The sequence below is a fragment of the Carassius auratus genome, chromosome 4 (assembly GCF_003368295.1).
Source record: "Carassius auratus strain Wakin chromosome 4, ASM336829v1, whole genome shotgun sequence".
Taxonomy (NCBI): Eukaryota; Metazoa; Chordata; class Actinopteri; order Cypriniformes; family Cyprinidae; genus Carassius; species Carassius auratus.
Genome location: NC_039246.1, coordinates 12455618 through 12472416, shown reverse-complemented (window position 1 = coordinate 12472416; position 16799 = coordinate 12455618). Strand labels below are relative to the sequence as shown.

Below are 16799 nucleotides of genomic sequence, written 5' to 3'. Positions count from 1 at the left end.
ATCATAAAACAGAATGAAATCTGTAGTGACAGGTCTGATTTACCCTGTTTTAAGGTATTCTAAACACATATTAGACCAATTCAATAGCAAATCTGTTGAATCAAACACTGCAGAAACACAGATCATCATTACCAGGTTATTTTAGCATACAGCAATTCCTGTAAATAGAAAATAATGTATTGCGTTAAAAAGGGTGGAGATGGACACATGAAACTCATAATGCTCAGACTCTTTACAAAAACAAACCTCCACAAAAATATCATTCTTGCAAGATACACAAGCATTTAAATGAAGTACAAATTTAAATACATTTTCCATAAACAGACAGTAAACAAAGAGTTAAGACGCTATAAAACAGACAAGTGTTCATCTCCAATACAAAGACACAGTGTTGACATTCCCAGCATGCACTGGGGCAGCTATAGCAGGTTAGCATGGCCTAAAGCTGTAACTCTACTGGCTGCCAGTCACCCTAGTAAAAACAGGCGTGCACAGGCACAAGAGATGGTGAGAGAGACAATTCAGAGTGATAGAGAGAGAAAGATCAAGCCTTGTGGACATTAGTGCTCTACTCCAACCAGCGCTACAAACAAGAGAGAGAGAAAGAAAGTGAGAGCACCGTGGGTGACTAGTGTGGCGTCCGACCTTTCAGCACAGCATTGGGCAACTCTGCTTTCCTGATCAGAGAGACCCTGAGACTTCAGCCGCCGGCCTAAACCGCTGCCGCCCACTGATCTGGTTATTGTAAAGACAGGCAGCTACAGATATGCAGTCGAGACGCGAAAGTGAATATTATTGACCATTTCACACTGTTCCCTCCAATCACTGATCATCCTGTCAAGTGTTGGGACTGTTTATCTTTGTGTCCAAGAGCACATTTGCTATAACTTTCTTTTTCATTTCTGTTTAAGTGGCATTGTAAATAAAAAAAGGTGGTCAATCAGTATAAAAAAAACCTACAGTATACTGACTGACCACTACTATTGAGAATATTGAGAGAACGCACCGATACAGAAAATGTAACTGATACATACAGGCAGTGTTGTTATTACCCAAAACGAACACTATTGTTGATTTTAAGTAATTTAAATAATTCTAAAATAAAATTAATACTTAAAGTATAAGATTTATATTTTGATGTACGCAAACACAAAATTAGCTAATTTTATTTTTCCCAACAAACTTTCCTTGTCCATTATACTTACGGATAACAAGGGGCACGTAGATTTTTTTTTTCCCAGACCACCTGGAGTTACAATAAAAAATATGGGGGATGTGGTAAAATTACTTAAAAAATTGTGGATTTTTTTTTTTTCAATTACAAAAAAAAGCTTTTAAGCAGAAGGCATAAATAATATATGAAAATAGTTATAAAAAAATGTCTAAAATAATAAATTCACCTTGGCCTTCAAGTCTTCTAAGAATCAGACATTAAAACAGCGAATCTCTTGCAGAAAAAAAGGCCTTGAGCTAAAGTGCCAGTCAGTAAGCGGGCTGAGAGTGAATCTCTATCTGGGGTCTGAGTGGGTGAGACAGAGGCTCTCTCTGGTGAGGGAAGCAGAGCTGTGCGTGTTCTAAGCCGGTTCTCTGGGTTTCTTACAGCAGAGACCTCTTGCTGCAGCTCAGCCGCCCGCTTTTTCAGCTCCTCGCCCTGCGCTTCACTCTGCGCCAGCTCGTCCTTCAGTTGCTCTACCTGTTAGGAGAGGGCGCTGTTACTGCAACAACCACCAATCACCAATCACCAGCTCGCATGCACACCCTGCGTCCAACCAAACATCACCCACGATCAGGTGATGTCATCAGCAACCAAACCAATCAGCATTCACCGCACAGGCCATGAGGTTATGATTTAGCCAATTAGCTGCAATTGAATGTCAATAAAAATGGGAATTAACTAAATGGAAAGTCTACTAAAGAAAAGCAATACTTTAGAGAATAAAAATAAAATGTACACTTAATATTTTTTTATATTTAAAAAAATAAACAAAAACAAATACTATAAAAGAAAAAAGAAAAAAACAATGCAACAGGTAAAAAAGTGACCAGATTTGATCAGATCAAATGAAAAATTTGGCTTCTTTATCTAGTTGCAATACACACCATACCATAACACTAGTGCTAGAGTAAATAAATATTAGCAGCACCACGATGCCTGGTAATACTCAAGCCTATCAAAGAGTCAAAAACAACAAATCTCTACTAAAAGAAAAACAAAAAACACCAGTTGTAGTTCCATGAGCCGCAGGTTCTACCTTGTTCTTCATGAACTTGGAGTGACTGCGGTAGACCTCCATCTGTTTCATCTCCTCCTCCCTCTCCTCTGTGCTGAGAGCCCCGTTTGACTTGAGCATCTGTATCTCGTCCTCCAGGTCCCTCAGACTGCGCTCCAGAGAGCTGATCTTAGAGTCCTGCAGAGATCACAGAGATGTTTGAGGAGGAGACAGACAAAGCCGTCTATTTTTTTATACAGAAGTGTTTTTAACTTTTGGATGTATATAATAACTACTTTCATGTTACGGTCGATAACCTATAAATGGCTTAAAAGCACACTAAAATTAATCTGATTTGAAATGCCACAGTAGTTGGGCACCACTAGTTTATAATGCACAGTAAGAAAAAAAATGGATGTTCATTTTGAGATATTTGCTACATTTAACTGTAATTTAATTCTAAAAAAAATTTACATTTAAACTTTAAGTGAGAATGTGAGCATTAAGCAACGTTTTGAGCAAAGGTAATCTAATATGTAAAAATATGAGAAATGAGTTTGCATTAATAATGAATCAATATTAGCAGATACTAGTAAATTAAAATAATGTTGATAAATTATATTGTGCAGACATACGATAGATCCCTTCGAGTCTCTGCTATACAAAACATTTTAAAATACCATTTTCAATTTTTTTTTACGTGCAAAAAATACTGAGGACAAATACACTGTTACACTGTCAAAAGTTGAGTGGGTAAGATTTTATGTGTATGAGAGAAGTCTCTTATGTTCTCCAAGGCTGCATTTATTTGATCAAAATACAGAATTATTTTTATAATAATAATAATAATAATAATAATGATAATAATAAAGTGCTGAAAACAGCTGTGCTGCTTAATATTTTTTTCATGAATCTTTGATGAACAAAGTTCAAAAGAACAGGATTTATCTGAAACAGAAATCGTATGTAATATTATGTCTTTACTGTCACTTTCGATCAGAGTCCTTGATAAATAAAAGCATACATTTATTTGGGGGAGAAAAAAAATTCTTAATAAAGTTTACAATTATAAAACTGGCCCAATATGAAAGTTTCAGGAATACGTTGTATTTTAGTTAACATTATTTGTAAAGCAACATGTCCTACTTAGAAAGGACACAAAAGTTTTCTTGGATTTACTTAGAACAAACACAAGCACGCACACACACACACGCACACACACACACACTTGCCTTCATCTCGATGACAGTCTGCAGTGCCTTGGTTTTGGCAGATTCCGGAGCTCCCTCAAATCGTCGGTGGAGATCCTGTGGAGAAAACATGAGACGAGGATCGTGAGGTGAAACCACAGGATAATAACAGCTTCCTCTACCGGCAGCCATCAGTTGATGTGGATCCATACCACTCCACATTATGTCCAGCTCAAACGCTGATAATAAAATAACCCAGACTTCTGATTTACGCGGCCAGAATATAAACTCAGCACACTCAGATCACTGTATCTGAAGCAGAAGAGACACTTTCAGTCCTCTGGTTTGAGTGTTTATGCATGACTGAGTCCCTTATGAAAAAGATAATGTACCGAGCAGCTGACAAATAGAGTGTATGCAACGTCCACCAAACACAAAGAGATGCAGCCAGCCTGCACCCTCCGGGAAATCAAAGACCTCAAAATCATCATTCAAACACCAAAGCCATCAGACATGAATGCACACAGACAGGCATGGAAAAACAGCCATGCATCTACACGTGTGGAGTCATGGGAAACATATGGAAAGCAGAGCTTCAGTGCTTCAGGGAATGTAACTGTTGAGAGACGCTGTTGTATAACATTCACAATCACATCTAACAGAGCTACAATATTACTATCTGTTCCCAGGACGTTATGACACTGCTGAAATCAAAAATGCTCATGGAAAATACAACGACTGTGTTATGTTTACTTAGGAACATGTGATTTAGGGCTGTTTTCCCACTGCACCTTTAAGAGTTGCCGAAAACAGAAGAGGCACTGAAATATCTGGGTGGTTTTGGGAGGGAGGTTCGCAGTGTGAACATTACAATATGTTTATTTAATGCACCAAATGCTTTTAAAAGAACGAAAGAGGGGGAAATTACAGTTTTCCATGACATGGCTGTTTTTACTAACAGTTCCAGTATGTCGTTGGCAAAGAAAGAATTTGAAATCACCAGATTAAAGAAGGGCTATTAGTTTATTTCACCGTGTTCTCTGAAGTCCAACTGGAGGCCCCAATAAATAACCTAAAATGCTCTTCTGATCTCAGTCCAAATCATTAGTTTAGCCCAGACTTCACCTATAATGCTCCATCATGCACCACATCATCTAGTGGCATTAAACTCACTGAGACTACAGAACCATATACTAGGCTGGGAACGTTCATTCTGAAAATCATCCTGAAATTCTAATAATCTGTTTTACTGAATTTCTGTAATAGACTATAAAATATTATTTAAAAACAATAAATTATTTGACAGAAAAAGGGTTGTAAATAAGTAAAAAATAAAAAAATGTCTTCCCGTCCCTATCAACAGGAGTGTAGAATTGTACGCTCTTTTTATAAATTCCTTTCAAAGTCCTGCATATTGTCTCTCGCAACCAGTTGAGAAAATGTGATAGACTGTGTGTGCAATGGAGTTGGTTGTGCCATTTTATTAACTGGTCACTAGATGTCACCCTCGCTAAAGTCCTGCTATTGACTGCTGGCTGTCTCAGAAGATGCCTGACAAAAATACAAAGAGGGAATGCCAGACAGAACTCCTTTGAAAAGTGCATAACAGCCTCCTGCCTGCATTGCATCTTATTCTAATAAAAATTAAGGGATACAAACTGCACATAAGCACTAAAATGGTTGCTTGATTCATCAAGGACATTAACTCACATCACATCCATGAGTCCAACTGATTTGCAACTTGCAACATCTGAGGTATGACCATATTTCTGTCAACAAAACATGAATGTCTCATCTTTCTTATAAATCAAAAACCGCTACACTAAAAGCCTATTAGAAATTCACAAGGGAAGCTAATTCTGTTGCAGGTTAAGTATTACAAACTAAACTCTATTATGTAACAAAACTGACTGGGGATTTCAGTTGAACTTGAATAAACTTCAGTCAGCTTCACTCCTTGAGATCAACTCCTAAACTTAATGTGATAAATGTGTCTCCAGCCACATTAACAGTTTTTGCAGTCCGCAACATCTGTGTCTCCTTTCATCAATGTTCTTTTCAGTCTCTCCCGTTTCTATAGCAACAAATGTTCAATGCCTTCAGTTTTTAACAGGTTTCCCTTCTCTCTCTCTCTCTCTCCCGGTAAGCTTGCTCGTCCGGAGCAGTTTAAAATGACTAATCTAGAGCTCTTGATTCATCATCACCATAATTAGGAGCCTTAGCAAAAAACATTTCACTGCGAATCATCTCTGGATAAATGACCATGTGCTGTCAGCATCGTTCCCTGAGCAACTGTTTGGTTCTGTTATTCAGTCCACAACAGTCATTTAATTGCCAAGTTGATATTTAATGCCAGTGAATAGTAGATTTGTATACACTTTTCTATATTTTTGACTGTCAGTGATTTTTTATAAAATTCTAAATTCATTCTGTCAAAGCGTTTTTTAACTAAGAAATTGCGGTACCATGGAAATGGTACTTTAAATTATTTTTGCTGGCTCCTCCTTCTACAGTGTCAAGTGTTTATATATTTTATCATCAAAACTTATTCTAATCTTGACGAAACGCATATTGTTGAAAAGGCCTGAGTCTCAAGAGTCCATATTTGTGAAATTTTTGTATTTTTATGGAAGCCCGTTTCCGCCACTGAATAAATTTTTTAAAGGCAATTACGACATTTTATTTTGCATTTCTTACTTTTTAAAACACACTATTGCAATTTCCACTCAGAATTGGACTTCATAGCTCACAATTGAAAATAGAATTGTGAAAAAAGAATTGCAAAATAAAAAGTCGCAATTACCTTTTATTAATTTTTATTCAGTGGCAGAAATTAGTTTGCAACAGTAAAATACTTTTTAAAAAATCTTTTGCATTTGTTTTTTTTTTTATTTTGGTATAGCGCCTAAACAAAATGCCACAGGAACCACAATTTTTGTGATTTCAACTTCAAATTTGGAACATAACTTACTCAGAAATATGGCTTAAATTTTATGATCTCCAAAATATTTAATACAAATATTTGTTTTATATATAATATTTCTTAATACATTATATTTTCTTCGCAGTAAACTAAAACTTCTAATTTCAGCAATAATCTGCTGATTGTCTTCTTTAAAAACAGACCAACTATTAGGGGTGCTCCGATCATGATCGGCCGATCGTTAATGCGTTAAAGCCGGTTCTCTAATCAGCAGTAAATTCTATCTGGTGTGTGATTTCACATAGAGCAGCTGTTACTACACAGAGCCATTGTTAACTGAGAAGATGCGCAAATTCACGTTCATTTTCAGCGTTTATTTGCGCATCTTCTCAATTAACAACGGCTCTGTGTAGTAACAGCTGCTCTATGTGAAATCACACACCTAAGGGAATTAACCGCTGATTAGAGAACCGGCTTTACTGACGAGATGCGCATTAACGATCGGCCGATCATGATCGGAGCACCCCTACCAACTATATTCCAAAGCATTCATGAATTACAGCCATTTACATTTGGTTAGTGCATTTTCACGTCTATGATCAAAAACGGAAAGTATGCAGAAAAGAGATTACAGCTAATAATTTTGTAAATTATGTTCAGTTTTTGCTTTATAAGACCTCAATATATTTTCAAGAGCCATGTGTATTTATTTTGTTTTTCTTGATATGCTTTTTTATTTTAAAAAAATGGGAAGCCGCTGTCTTGCCTTTTTTAAAATCAACAACGACCAACAGTTTCAGCGACGAATCTTCTGTAACACTTTACTTAAAGCCTTTGTGTATAATGCATTATAAATGTAGTTTTCACGCATTAATTACACCTTATAATGCACCCTATAATTCATTGTACAATCACATGAATAATTGTAACCACAGTTAACACATTATAACACTTCAATATAACAATACACTTTAACAATTCATTGTTACACTATGTATTTTAAAGATATAAATGTATTACAAAGCAAATTATGAATAATTACAATGTATTAAACTCTTTAATAACCATTAATAATGCATTTTACATAAAAGCCTTAAGTAAAAGGTTACCATATCTTCTGTACTGTTCTACTCAAGAAAAAAAATCTTGGAATAAATTAACAGCAAACTTTCATTTTTAGGTGAACTATCCCTTTAATGGGTTAAACGTTGCATATGTGTGGTTTGATGGTTTTCTGAGATTCACTAGCACTCTCACCTCCCTCAGCAAGACCATTTCCTTCTCTCTCTGCTCCAAAAGGCTTTCCAGGTGATGGATATGCATCTCAGCATCAGCCAGCCTCCGTGTCCGCTCGTGGTCCTCCTCGCTGGCCTTGGCCGACAGCCCTTTGCTCTGCAACATCTCCAGGAGCTTCTTGATGGATTCGTCTCGAGCGCAGAGAGTCTGTTTCTGCGTGTCGATGCGCAGCTCCATCTCCTCAAGAGTCCTCCTCAGGAGGAACAGTTCCTTGGCCTGCCGCTCATGCTCACTGTGCAGCCGCTGGAAGTTCTCCTCGGTCAGCTCGGCAGTCAGGGGCTCGCCGGGACGAACGCTGGGGTCCTGCTGGAACAGCTGGTTCAGATCTCTCTGGATCCGCAGCTCATCCTGGAGGGCCTGGATGGTCATCTGGAGATGCTGCAGATAAAACAAATGAATAAGAGATAAAGCTTATGTAAATAACGAACGCTTGCAACAAACTAGGAATACAAAAATTCTGGCTTTATCCGGCAATTTTAATCTGATAAAATATATAAGAATAAACTCACATTTAAAAAAAAATATATTAAGTCTGTCAGTTTAATTACTTTTAAAAAATGTATATATATATTTTTTTTTACGTTTGAATTTAAGTTAAAAATAACAAAATAAATACAAAAACCTAAAAAAGCAGATATGAATAAATAAAAATGTAAATGAAATAAAAATATGTATATAAGATATAAAGACAATAAAACCAAAAGCAAACAAACACAAATAAAGGCAAATATAAATGAATGAAACACAAATAAAATAACACAATAACAAAATAAACTAATAACAAATGACAAAAACATAAGTACAAAAATAAGAATATAAGAATGAAAAGAAATAAATGAATGAATACATAAATAAAGAAAGACAAAGAATGAAGAAAATACATAAACCTAAACAAATAAAATAAAAACTGAAAATAAATAAATGCATTTAACACCAATAAAACAACCATCAATGAATGAATGAAAACAAATAAGAACAGAAACAAAAATAAATAAATAAAACCTAAACAAAAGACACTAATAAAACAAATATAAATAAATAATGAATGAATGAATGAATGAATGCTACAGATAGATAATGACAGGCTATACTCTCATCCACACACAAAATGAATAGTTCTCTAAAACCTTGTGTGACTTCTCCAGACATTTGTTCAATTTTCTCAGCTGTACGAATCTACTCAGGACATTAAATCTCTGGGGGTTTGAGCGCTTTTTAGAGCTCTAAAGACAGACGGCCATTACATCCACCTGGAGCAGCTCTCTAGAGAGAGACCCCGGGGTAAATACAGGCCACGTTCTCCAACCACACCAAACAACAAGTCCCAGAGGAGAGGGATTCATGCTATCTGAAAAAGCAGTTAGAGCGACGCTGGAACAAGGAGAAGGTAAAAGGAGGTGATCAGGAAGGCCAGAGGGCATGAATTTAAGAATAGTCATGAATATGTCTGCCGGCATCACCATGGTTACAAGCACCCTTTTCCCTTAGACTGCAGGAAAACATTACTGCCAAAACTACACACTCAGGTGTAACAAGAAAGTGAGTGGATCAATTTAGGCATGTACAATGACAATGTAGTCAATGATGTAGTATTTCGTATTTTTGTGCATGTTTAAGCCTGATTAACGCATGAATACAGCAAACTTCATGAACTTATGACATAAAACAGAAGGTACTGTCACTTCCTTTTTACTCTTTGTGTCACAAAACAGGCACTTCAGACACCTAACACCTTACACCTCATGCACAAAATAAAGTAATATTCTGATAAAAAAAAAGTGATATATGGTCTAAAGTAAGAGGTTTTGAATTATACATACACATATTCAGAAAGAGACACTGATAGCTGTGTTAGTCTATAAATACTGACTTTATATTCTCAACAGTTTCTAATGGCACCACAGAGACAGGACTCTACATTATTCATTAGTCTCCTCTGGCTGCAGTGTGCAAGTGTGTGTGTGTGTGTGTGTGTGTGTGTGTGTGTGTGTGTGTGTGTGTTCGGAAAAGAGTGAGAGAAAGAGACAGATGGGAGAGGGGTAGAAACAATGAAAAATATATAATGCATTTATTTATTTATGCAGTTATGTTCTTAAATTAATGTTATTTGAACTGAAATAACGTTTACAAATTATTAAATAAAATGTTCAAGAGTAGTTCCATAATGTCTCTTTTCAAAGTATTTTTATATTCACATTTAGAATGAATGAAAGACATATATTTTAACTGAAAACAGAATAAGCAATAGGATGAAGAATTGTAGAAAAAAAAAAGTTAAATTACATTTATATTTATAATAAAATTTTAATATAATTTTCCAAACAGACGTTTAAAACTTATCTTCGCGTCTTGAAGGACCATATGAAACATGATTCAGAAAGAGAGCAGATTTATGCAGTACTTGAGAATTCCCTTCTAAAGAGCAAGACATGGCACACAGAAATCAATATGAAGTTTCATCCAGCCTTTAACTCAAAATGAAGGGGAATAAAACCTCTGACAAGACAAAGCAGGGATCTAACACATTTTAGATCTTCAGTCTGATCATTTCATTCATATTAACATAGAAGGCTGACAAGCAAGTTCAGGCTCTGAGGTAGAAGGTGTCAGAGGCATGATGGGAAAGCAGGCACAAAGAGGGGACAGAAGGGAAAAGGGCAAGCCCATGAGAACAGATTACAAACAGGCCAGGCCACCATGCATTAATGAACAATATAAAGGCTCTTACAAGAACTACTGCACAATAATGAAGTTATCATCAGGCCTGAAGGCTTTGTATATGCTTGATATGGCAATGTAATATTAAAATGGCAATCAATTGAACCCTATAAGAACAGTCTGAACACCTCCTATGGGACTATAAATGTAAGCAGACACCGATCAGATGCAAACATCGGATCAACAGTAATATCAAAAAACCATTTATCAGAGTGTACAGTCGTTTGCATTTCTCTCACACACACACTTATACAGTGTGCAATTGAAGACATCCAGAGTGTCTTTTCTCTCCAGTCTGTATCGCCTCACGCCACATTACACATCCTGTTTGGTGGAAAGGTTTGTCCCATGTCTTGTCCTGTCTCTAATCTCCACTCCTACACTATCACTCCACCCTCAAGACTGGGCACTGGGATTGACATTTCCTGCAGACATTCAGCTCAAACAGACAAATACCACACCCACCCTCAATCACAATAGTTCCCCTAACATTTTACTACTACATTTTATTTTGGGGATTTTTAAAGGGATAGATAACCCAATAATTATAATATGAAGAAAATTGAGAAATTTTGCATTGTGTCACTTGCTAGTGAATGGTGAATGGGTGCCGTCAGCGAGAGAGTCCAAACAGCTGATTAAAACATCACAACAATCCACACAACTTCAATCCATCGATTAAAGTTAAAAACTAAATCTGCATGTTTTTAATAAACAATTCATCAGTTTTTATTTTCAAACCATTGCTTATGGTTAAATTACTGCAAGACTGCTGAAGAGAAATATCCATAGATCAAGCACCGTTTACAAGCAAAAACAGTCCAAAACAAATGTCAAGTAATTTTAATGTGTAAAGACAACAGGGGGTGTACCTTTTTCACTAGAGGAAGTATTATGATTATTGACTAGCATTTCGACAAACACTTGTCCCTTTTCCATGCTCGAGGGTCCCACACAAGACTGACCACACAGAACACACACAGTCCTGACAGCATGACAGACAGACAGCTGTGCTCACATACTACTGTTACAAGTCCATCACCTGAGGACAGAGCCTCAGAGCTATCGTTCAGCCTCAGGCAAAAGACTCACGACTGCTTAAAAGAACAGACCACAGTGAAAAAAAAAAAAAAAAAAAACACTCGCTGGGCAGGACAAGACAGCCAAAGGGGACCGATTCTACAGCTAATATAAGAAACTATTCCTACCAAGTTGTAAGGTGAGACTCTGCTGTGATAAAACTGGCTGTACATGAACACCTCAACCATCATACACTTGTATAAAAAAGCCTTAGAAAAGCTGTAACTGGGGTGGTAACTTTCTAAAAGCTTCTTTACCCTTAAAGGGTGCAATTTAGTACTTATACGGCATATTATTAGCTTTTGAATGGATACTTTCACAGTGACAGCTTTTGTACATGTTTTTGAAAATGTTCAGACACTCTCTCCCCAAGTATTCTGTTAGCTATAGGCGCTTATGCAAAAGAATAAAACAAATTCTCAAAATTCTCAGTTTATATCTCATAATTCAGACTTTTATTATTTGCGAGAATTGCGAGATGTGAATTCCAAGAGGAAAAATCTGAATTGTGAGAATTTAGATTTGTGAAAAAAACTTTTCTTTCACCAAGGAATAGAAAAGTAAAGGGAACTGCTACTTTATCTCGCTCTATTTTCCTGCAATTGCGAGTTTATATCTCAAAGTTCTGACTTTTCTTCTCAGAACGGTAAGTCTCAGATTTCCGAGTTTTGTCGCAACTTTTTTTTATTTCATGGCAGTTGTAAGCTTGCATAGTAGTTAGCATTCTCATTCCTCTCACTGGAAGGTGCAGCAGATGCTAACAGGGCCTTTCTTCAACCTTCCCACTTTCCTCCACGTGTTTGTTTTTTTTCCCCTTACTAGAAGGATCAGACTTCCCCGGTCCAACCCCCATAGATGGAATGTTTTCAAGGGAATGCCAAACCACAGAAAGCAGCAGAGAGGGAAAAAAAGACGGCTGAGGAATCCGCTGGATATTTCAACTCCGATGGGATACTTAGCAGCAGCCCGCAGTCTTCAGAAGACTCTAAATGAACCTATACTAAGGCTAGACAAGAAGCGGTGGGCCTTGTTTTCCTAATAACAAGGATACAGCAAGGCTGTAATCTCAAGCATGTGCAACCTCTGACCTTAACGACCCGCCAGCATTCTATGAATGTCTGTTGGGCCACAGAAGTAGATCTGAGGTGCTCTGCCAATCAGCACAGACTCATTCGGCCTGTCCGAACGCTTAGCTTGCCTTCAACTAACACGTTCCAGAGAACAAGCATCCCACAAAAAAATGCTAGAGCCACACCTCCCTTTAACACAGCACATTTCACAGCATACAAAGACAATCCAGTTTGGTTAAGAGATATGTTTCATCTGACAGACATGCCCATAAGAAAAAATGAGGACTGAAAAAGGTGGAGATGTTTCTATCCAACAACTAGCTTAAGCATTGTTTTAATAAATGTGCATGTGTCTAGGCTAAATCTGGTATATAACAGCCATTTTTAATAATTGAAATAATTTCAAACAGACACAATCAAGTCCTGTTCTATATTCTACTCTATGTTTTTCCTCACAATTTTAGTCATTCAGATTGACTTTACCACAAATGCACAAAGGCCGATGGTTGAATGACTGGTGTTTTTCCACCATTTGGCCAGCTTTCACCACAAAGCATGCTCTTTTCTACCTGGTGAGGTGATTCCTCATGATGGGTCCACATCATGAATAAATCATTGTGAGTGCATTAATTAATTGATTTCCATTCCCGTGTGTGCGCCCAGACTAATGAGGAAACCCAACGGCAAACAGCAAACAGCAAACAGCGCACAGAGGCAGCGGTATCATGTGACAGAGCTTAACCTGAAGTTCACAGATCGTCTCCAGCACGTCTGTACAGCAGTCACTCACTTACATCTATGTATAACTGTCAAAGCTTAAAGGAATAGATCACCCAAAAATGACAAGTGGCCATTAGAGATGTAGAGGAGTTTGTTTCTTTCCTGTAACGGATTTGGAAAAATTGTAAAGAAATTTAGCATTACATCACTTGCTCAACAATGGATCCTCTGCAGTGAATGGGTGCCGTTGGAATGAGAGTCCAAACAGCTGATAAAAACATCACAAGGCATCCAAAAGAAATCCACATGGTCCATTAGGTAATGACATTTGAAGTGAAAAACTGCATGCTTCTAATAAACAAATTGATCATTAAGATGTTTTTTTTTTCATTGATTCATCTTATCTGAATCAGAAGAGAAATATGCACACTTTTTACAAGCTGTCCAAAACAGTTCAAAACAAATAATATATCAGTGGATTTTGATGTAAGAGGAGAATAGGAGATGGAGGATATGTTTTTCACAAGAGGAAGCGTTATTTTGGTTTAGGAACTCAGCAAGTGATTTAATGCTAAATTTCTCCAAATCTGTTCAGCTGAAGAAACAAAATCATATACACCCTGTATGGCCTGAACCATTTCCTTTAATTCAAAGAATTTGTATCACATTTCTTCAGTCTCTTTTCCAAAACAGGGTACAATATGGACACTGGATGGTTTGGAAAGAGAATCAGACTAAATAGTACATCAAACTCCTATTTTAAAAGAGCAAACAGGAAAGAAAAATCCTATTTCCGTGATATGACCCCTTAAAGTCTAGACCTCTCCAATTAGCTCTGTTCTTCATGTCTGTCTGTGTCTCAGCCTCCTACTGGGCCACTGTTGTGTCCCGATCGACTAGCCTCGAAACCTTCCAGTAGCGCAGTCAGAGCCTGTAGGTCACCATCACAATACAGACCGGTCATTCAGTTCCACTGTACCAATTAGAGCTCGTCTCCTGCCTCAAGTCTGAGAATATCAGCACAGACTTTAGGCCATCTGTAATAGTCGCACATGCACTGTACAAGGGTCCAGCTCATCCTCGTCTTTACAAATGCTCGGTCATCAGATGATGAATTTACTGCTGCATGTCATAGTTCCTAAAAACCCTGCGCAAACACCTACTATAAACTTTCAATAAAAGACACAATTCACATAAAACTGGTGATTAAAAAGAAATTAATATCCAAAGACTATCTCTATGCCACACTGTCCAATTTCAGCATTCAAAACATCTTTCAAAGTTGATATTAATGGAGTTTAGGAAAGGAAATGGGCACAGTTTGAAAGGGCTCATTGAGAACTGGGCCGGCTCTTGCGGAGGGTCTGCTATTGCAAGGCTACCATGGCAACCAAGACTTGCTGTGTCATGAAGCCCTCGAAGGGAGGCAAAGCCAGACAACTGAATGTGATTATGTAATTAACCAGATGTGAACAGGGAGGGCGTAATCGGATGGCAATAATCATTTGAAAACAGACATTTTCAATTAGAGCAAAGCAGATTAAATTGGCTGCACGTTAAAAGTTTGATTTTGCTTACCAGGTTTGTGTGTGAATTAAAATAGCAAGCCAAAACCTATTAAAAAAAAATATATATAACTGTAGAACAGTAACTCTTTACTTAAGGACTTTAATGTATAATGCATTATAAAGCATTATTAAAGGGCATAAATTAATGCGTTACCATAATTCATAACATTTGTTGTAATACATTATATCTGGTTGTAAATAATTTAAAATGCATAATGTAACAATAAATTGGTAAGTGTTATAATTTATTAACCTGGGTCACAATTATTCATGAGATTGTACAATGCATTACAAGGTGGATTACAAGGCATAATTAATGCATTAAAACTACTTCTATTATGCATTATACATAAAGGCGTTAAGTGTTACCAACATTCAAATATGTAGGACCAGTTTAGATCATTAAAAATAAATTGGTATTATATACCTGTATTATACAATCATATTAACATAATTACTGTAAAAAAAATATATATTTTACTTGTACAACAACAATAATATTTATATAGAGAGAGATTATCTGAACATTGTTAAAATAAACTAAAATTGTGTGCGTGTGTGTCTTATTTTATACTGTTATTTATATATGAATTTATTTCTAAATCTTATTTAAAAATTAATAATGGAAAAAAATTTGTATAACTGTTCACAATATACAGTACACATTTATTTCATTCAGATATATTTTAAATTAACTCCAGTAGAATAAATGCTACAAATCAGATGCTACAGAAAACTGTTAAAGGAAATCAGCAGAACTGCCATGAAAATAAATGCAACAATGCAAAAAAAAAAAGAAAAGAATTTTTTTTTTAAATGGTCCAGAAAAGAATCGTCATTTGCCTTGTTATTTTTTTTTCTTTTGATTTTAGAAATCCATAACCCTTTCAAATTAGGAACCGAGATCCCATAACAATACAGCAGACTACTTCAGCTTCTTAGGTTCTGTCAGATAAATCCAAATACAGATAAACATGTAGGTACAGTATAAACACCTTGAAGGTGGGCGGGACTCCTGCTGATTGGCAGGAAGAATGGAGCTGATCGCAAGGGCTTAATCTTAATGCAGCGTGTCAGAGGGGCCATCTGCACAGTCAGTGGGGTTTTGGGAAGTACAGTAGTAGTGGACAAAGCAAACCTGCTCATTTTCACTCCCTTCTACTAATCACATAAGGCTTAAAAGTCCAGATATAGCACCTTTTTTCCCCGCTCTCTCTCTCTCCCATCTTTTCACCTCAATGCCTCTCATACTCCAACTTTTTCAGTGTTTTCCCTCCGTGAACTACACCAAGAGAGGAAGAGTGGGACAGCGGAGCAGAGGAGACGAAGAGGAGGTCTGTGTAACCATATGCAAGGATTCTGTTCATTCCACAACTATCCTGCATGACCAGACTCCATATAAGGCCCGCCGCATCTGCCAAAGAGCAGCGGCTCACAGTCCCGTGGTGAGAATGGATAAAAATATGATCTGTCGTCCCTGCATTCTTTCTTCCACACTTTTACTACAGTACATCGCTCATGAGATGGCAGAGATAACACGACCCAAATATTGCAAGTCTTGCCTTAATCAGCACAGACTGCTTGGGAAATAAAACAAGAGTAAGCGAGCAAACAAAGAAAGCCCAACAGGATATTTTGGTGCTTATTATCTTGGTGGTTTTACAGACTTGAAGATATTTTATTTTCAAACTTGAGTTCTTTAAGAGACCTAAAATAAAATCCAGACAGTTCTTGAGGAGACAAACTAGATTTTTAGATGTCATGATGTCAGTGTGATGCGAGTGGTTGTCAGGGCGTAGCATTGTTCATTTTTAGCATGTCGGTATGCTGTTGCTAGGGTGTTCTTGGTTGCTAGGTGGCTGTTTACTGACCAAAGTCAAAAGAGCATATTTATGATATTCAGGTCTCTTTATATGGCAAATCACTGAGCACTGATCTTGTTCACAAGCAAAAACAGTGGTGGCCAACATGATTAGAAGACTAGTATTTTGACCAGCTAAAATGGTTTTAAGTCAGTTATTTCT

General features: G+C 36.9%; 1 protein-coding gene across 12 annotated transcripts in view; it reads right to left on the bottom strand.

Annotated features, from left to right (window-relative positions):
* The window catches only part of LOC113058811 (ELKS/Rab6-interacting/CAST family member 1-like), a 190847-nt gene that overhangs the window by 157262 nt on the left and 16786 nt on the right, over nt 1-16799 (bottom strand). For 5 of the 12 annotated variants that reach the window (XM_026227093.1, XM_026227124.1, XM_026227102.1 and 2 more), the window contains exons 3-5: nt 7581-7997; nt 3443-3517; nt 2253-2408 (exon numbers count right to left, since the gene is read on the bottom strand). In XM_026227093.1, coding sequence (XP_026082878.1) covers nt 2253-2408; nt 3443-3517; nt 7581-7997 — 648 coding nt within the window. Of the gene's footprint in view, nt 1-1600; nt 1694-2252; nt 2409-3442; nt 3518-7580; nt 7998-16799 lie in introns of all 12 variants that reach the window. The other 7 variants (XM_026227115.1, XM_026227045.1, XM_026227063.1 and 4 more) reach the window with 2 other exon arrangements.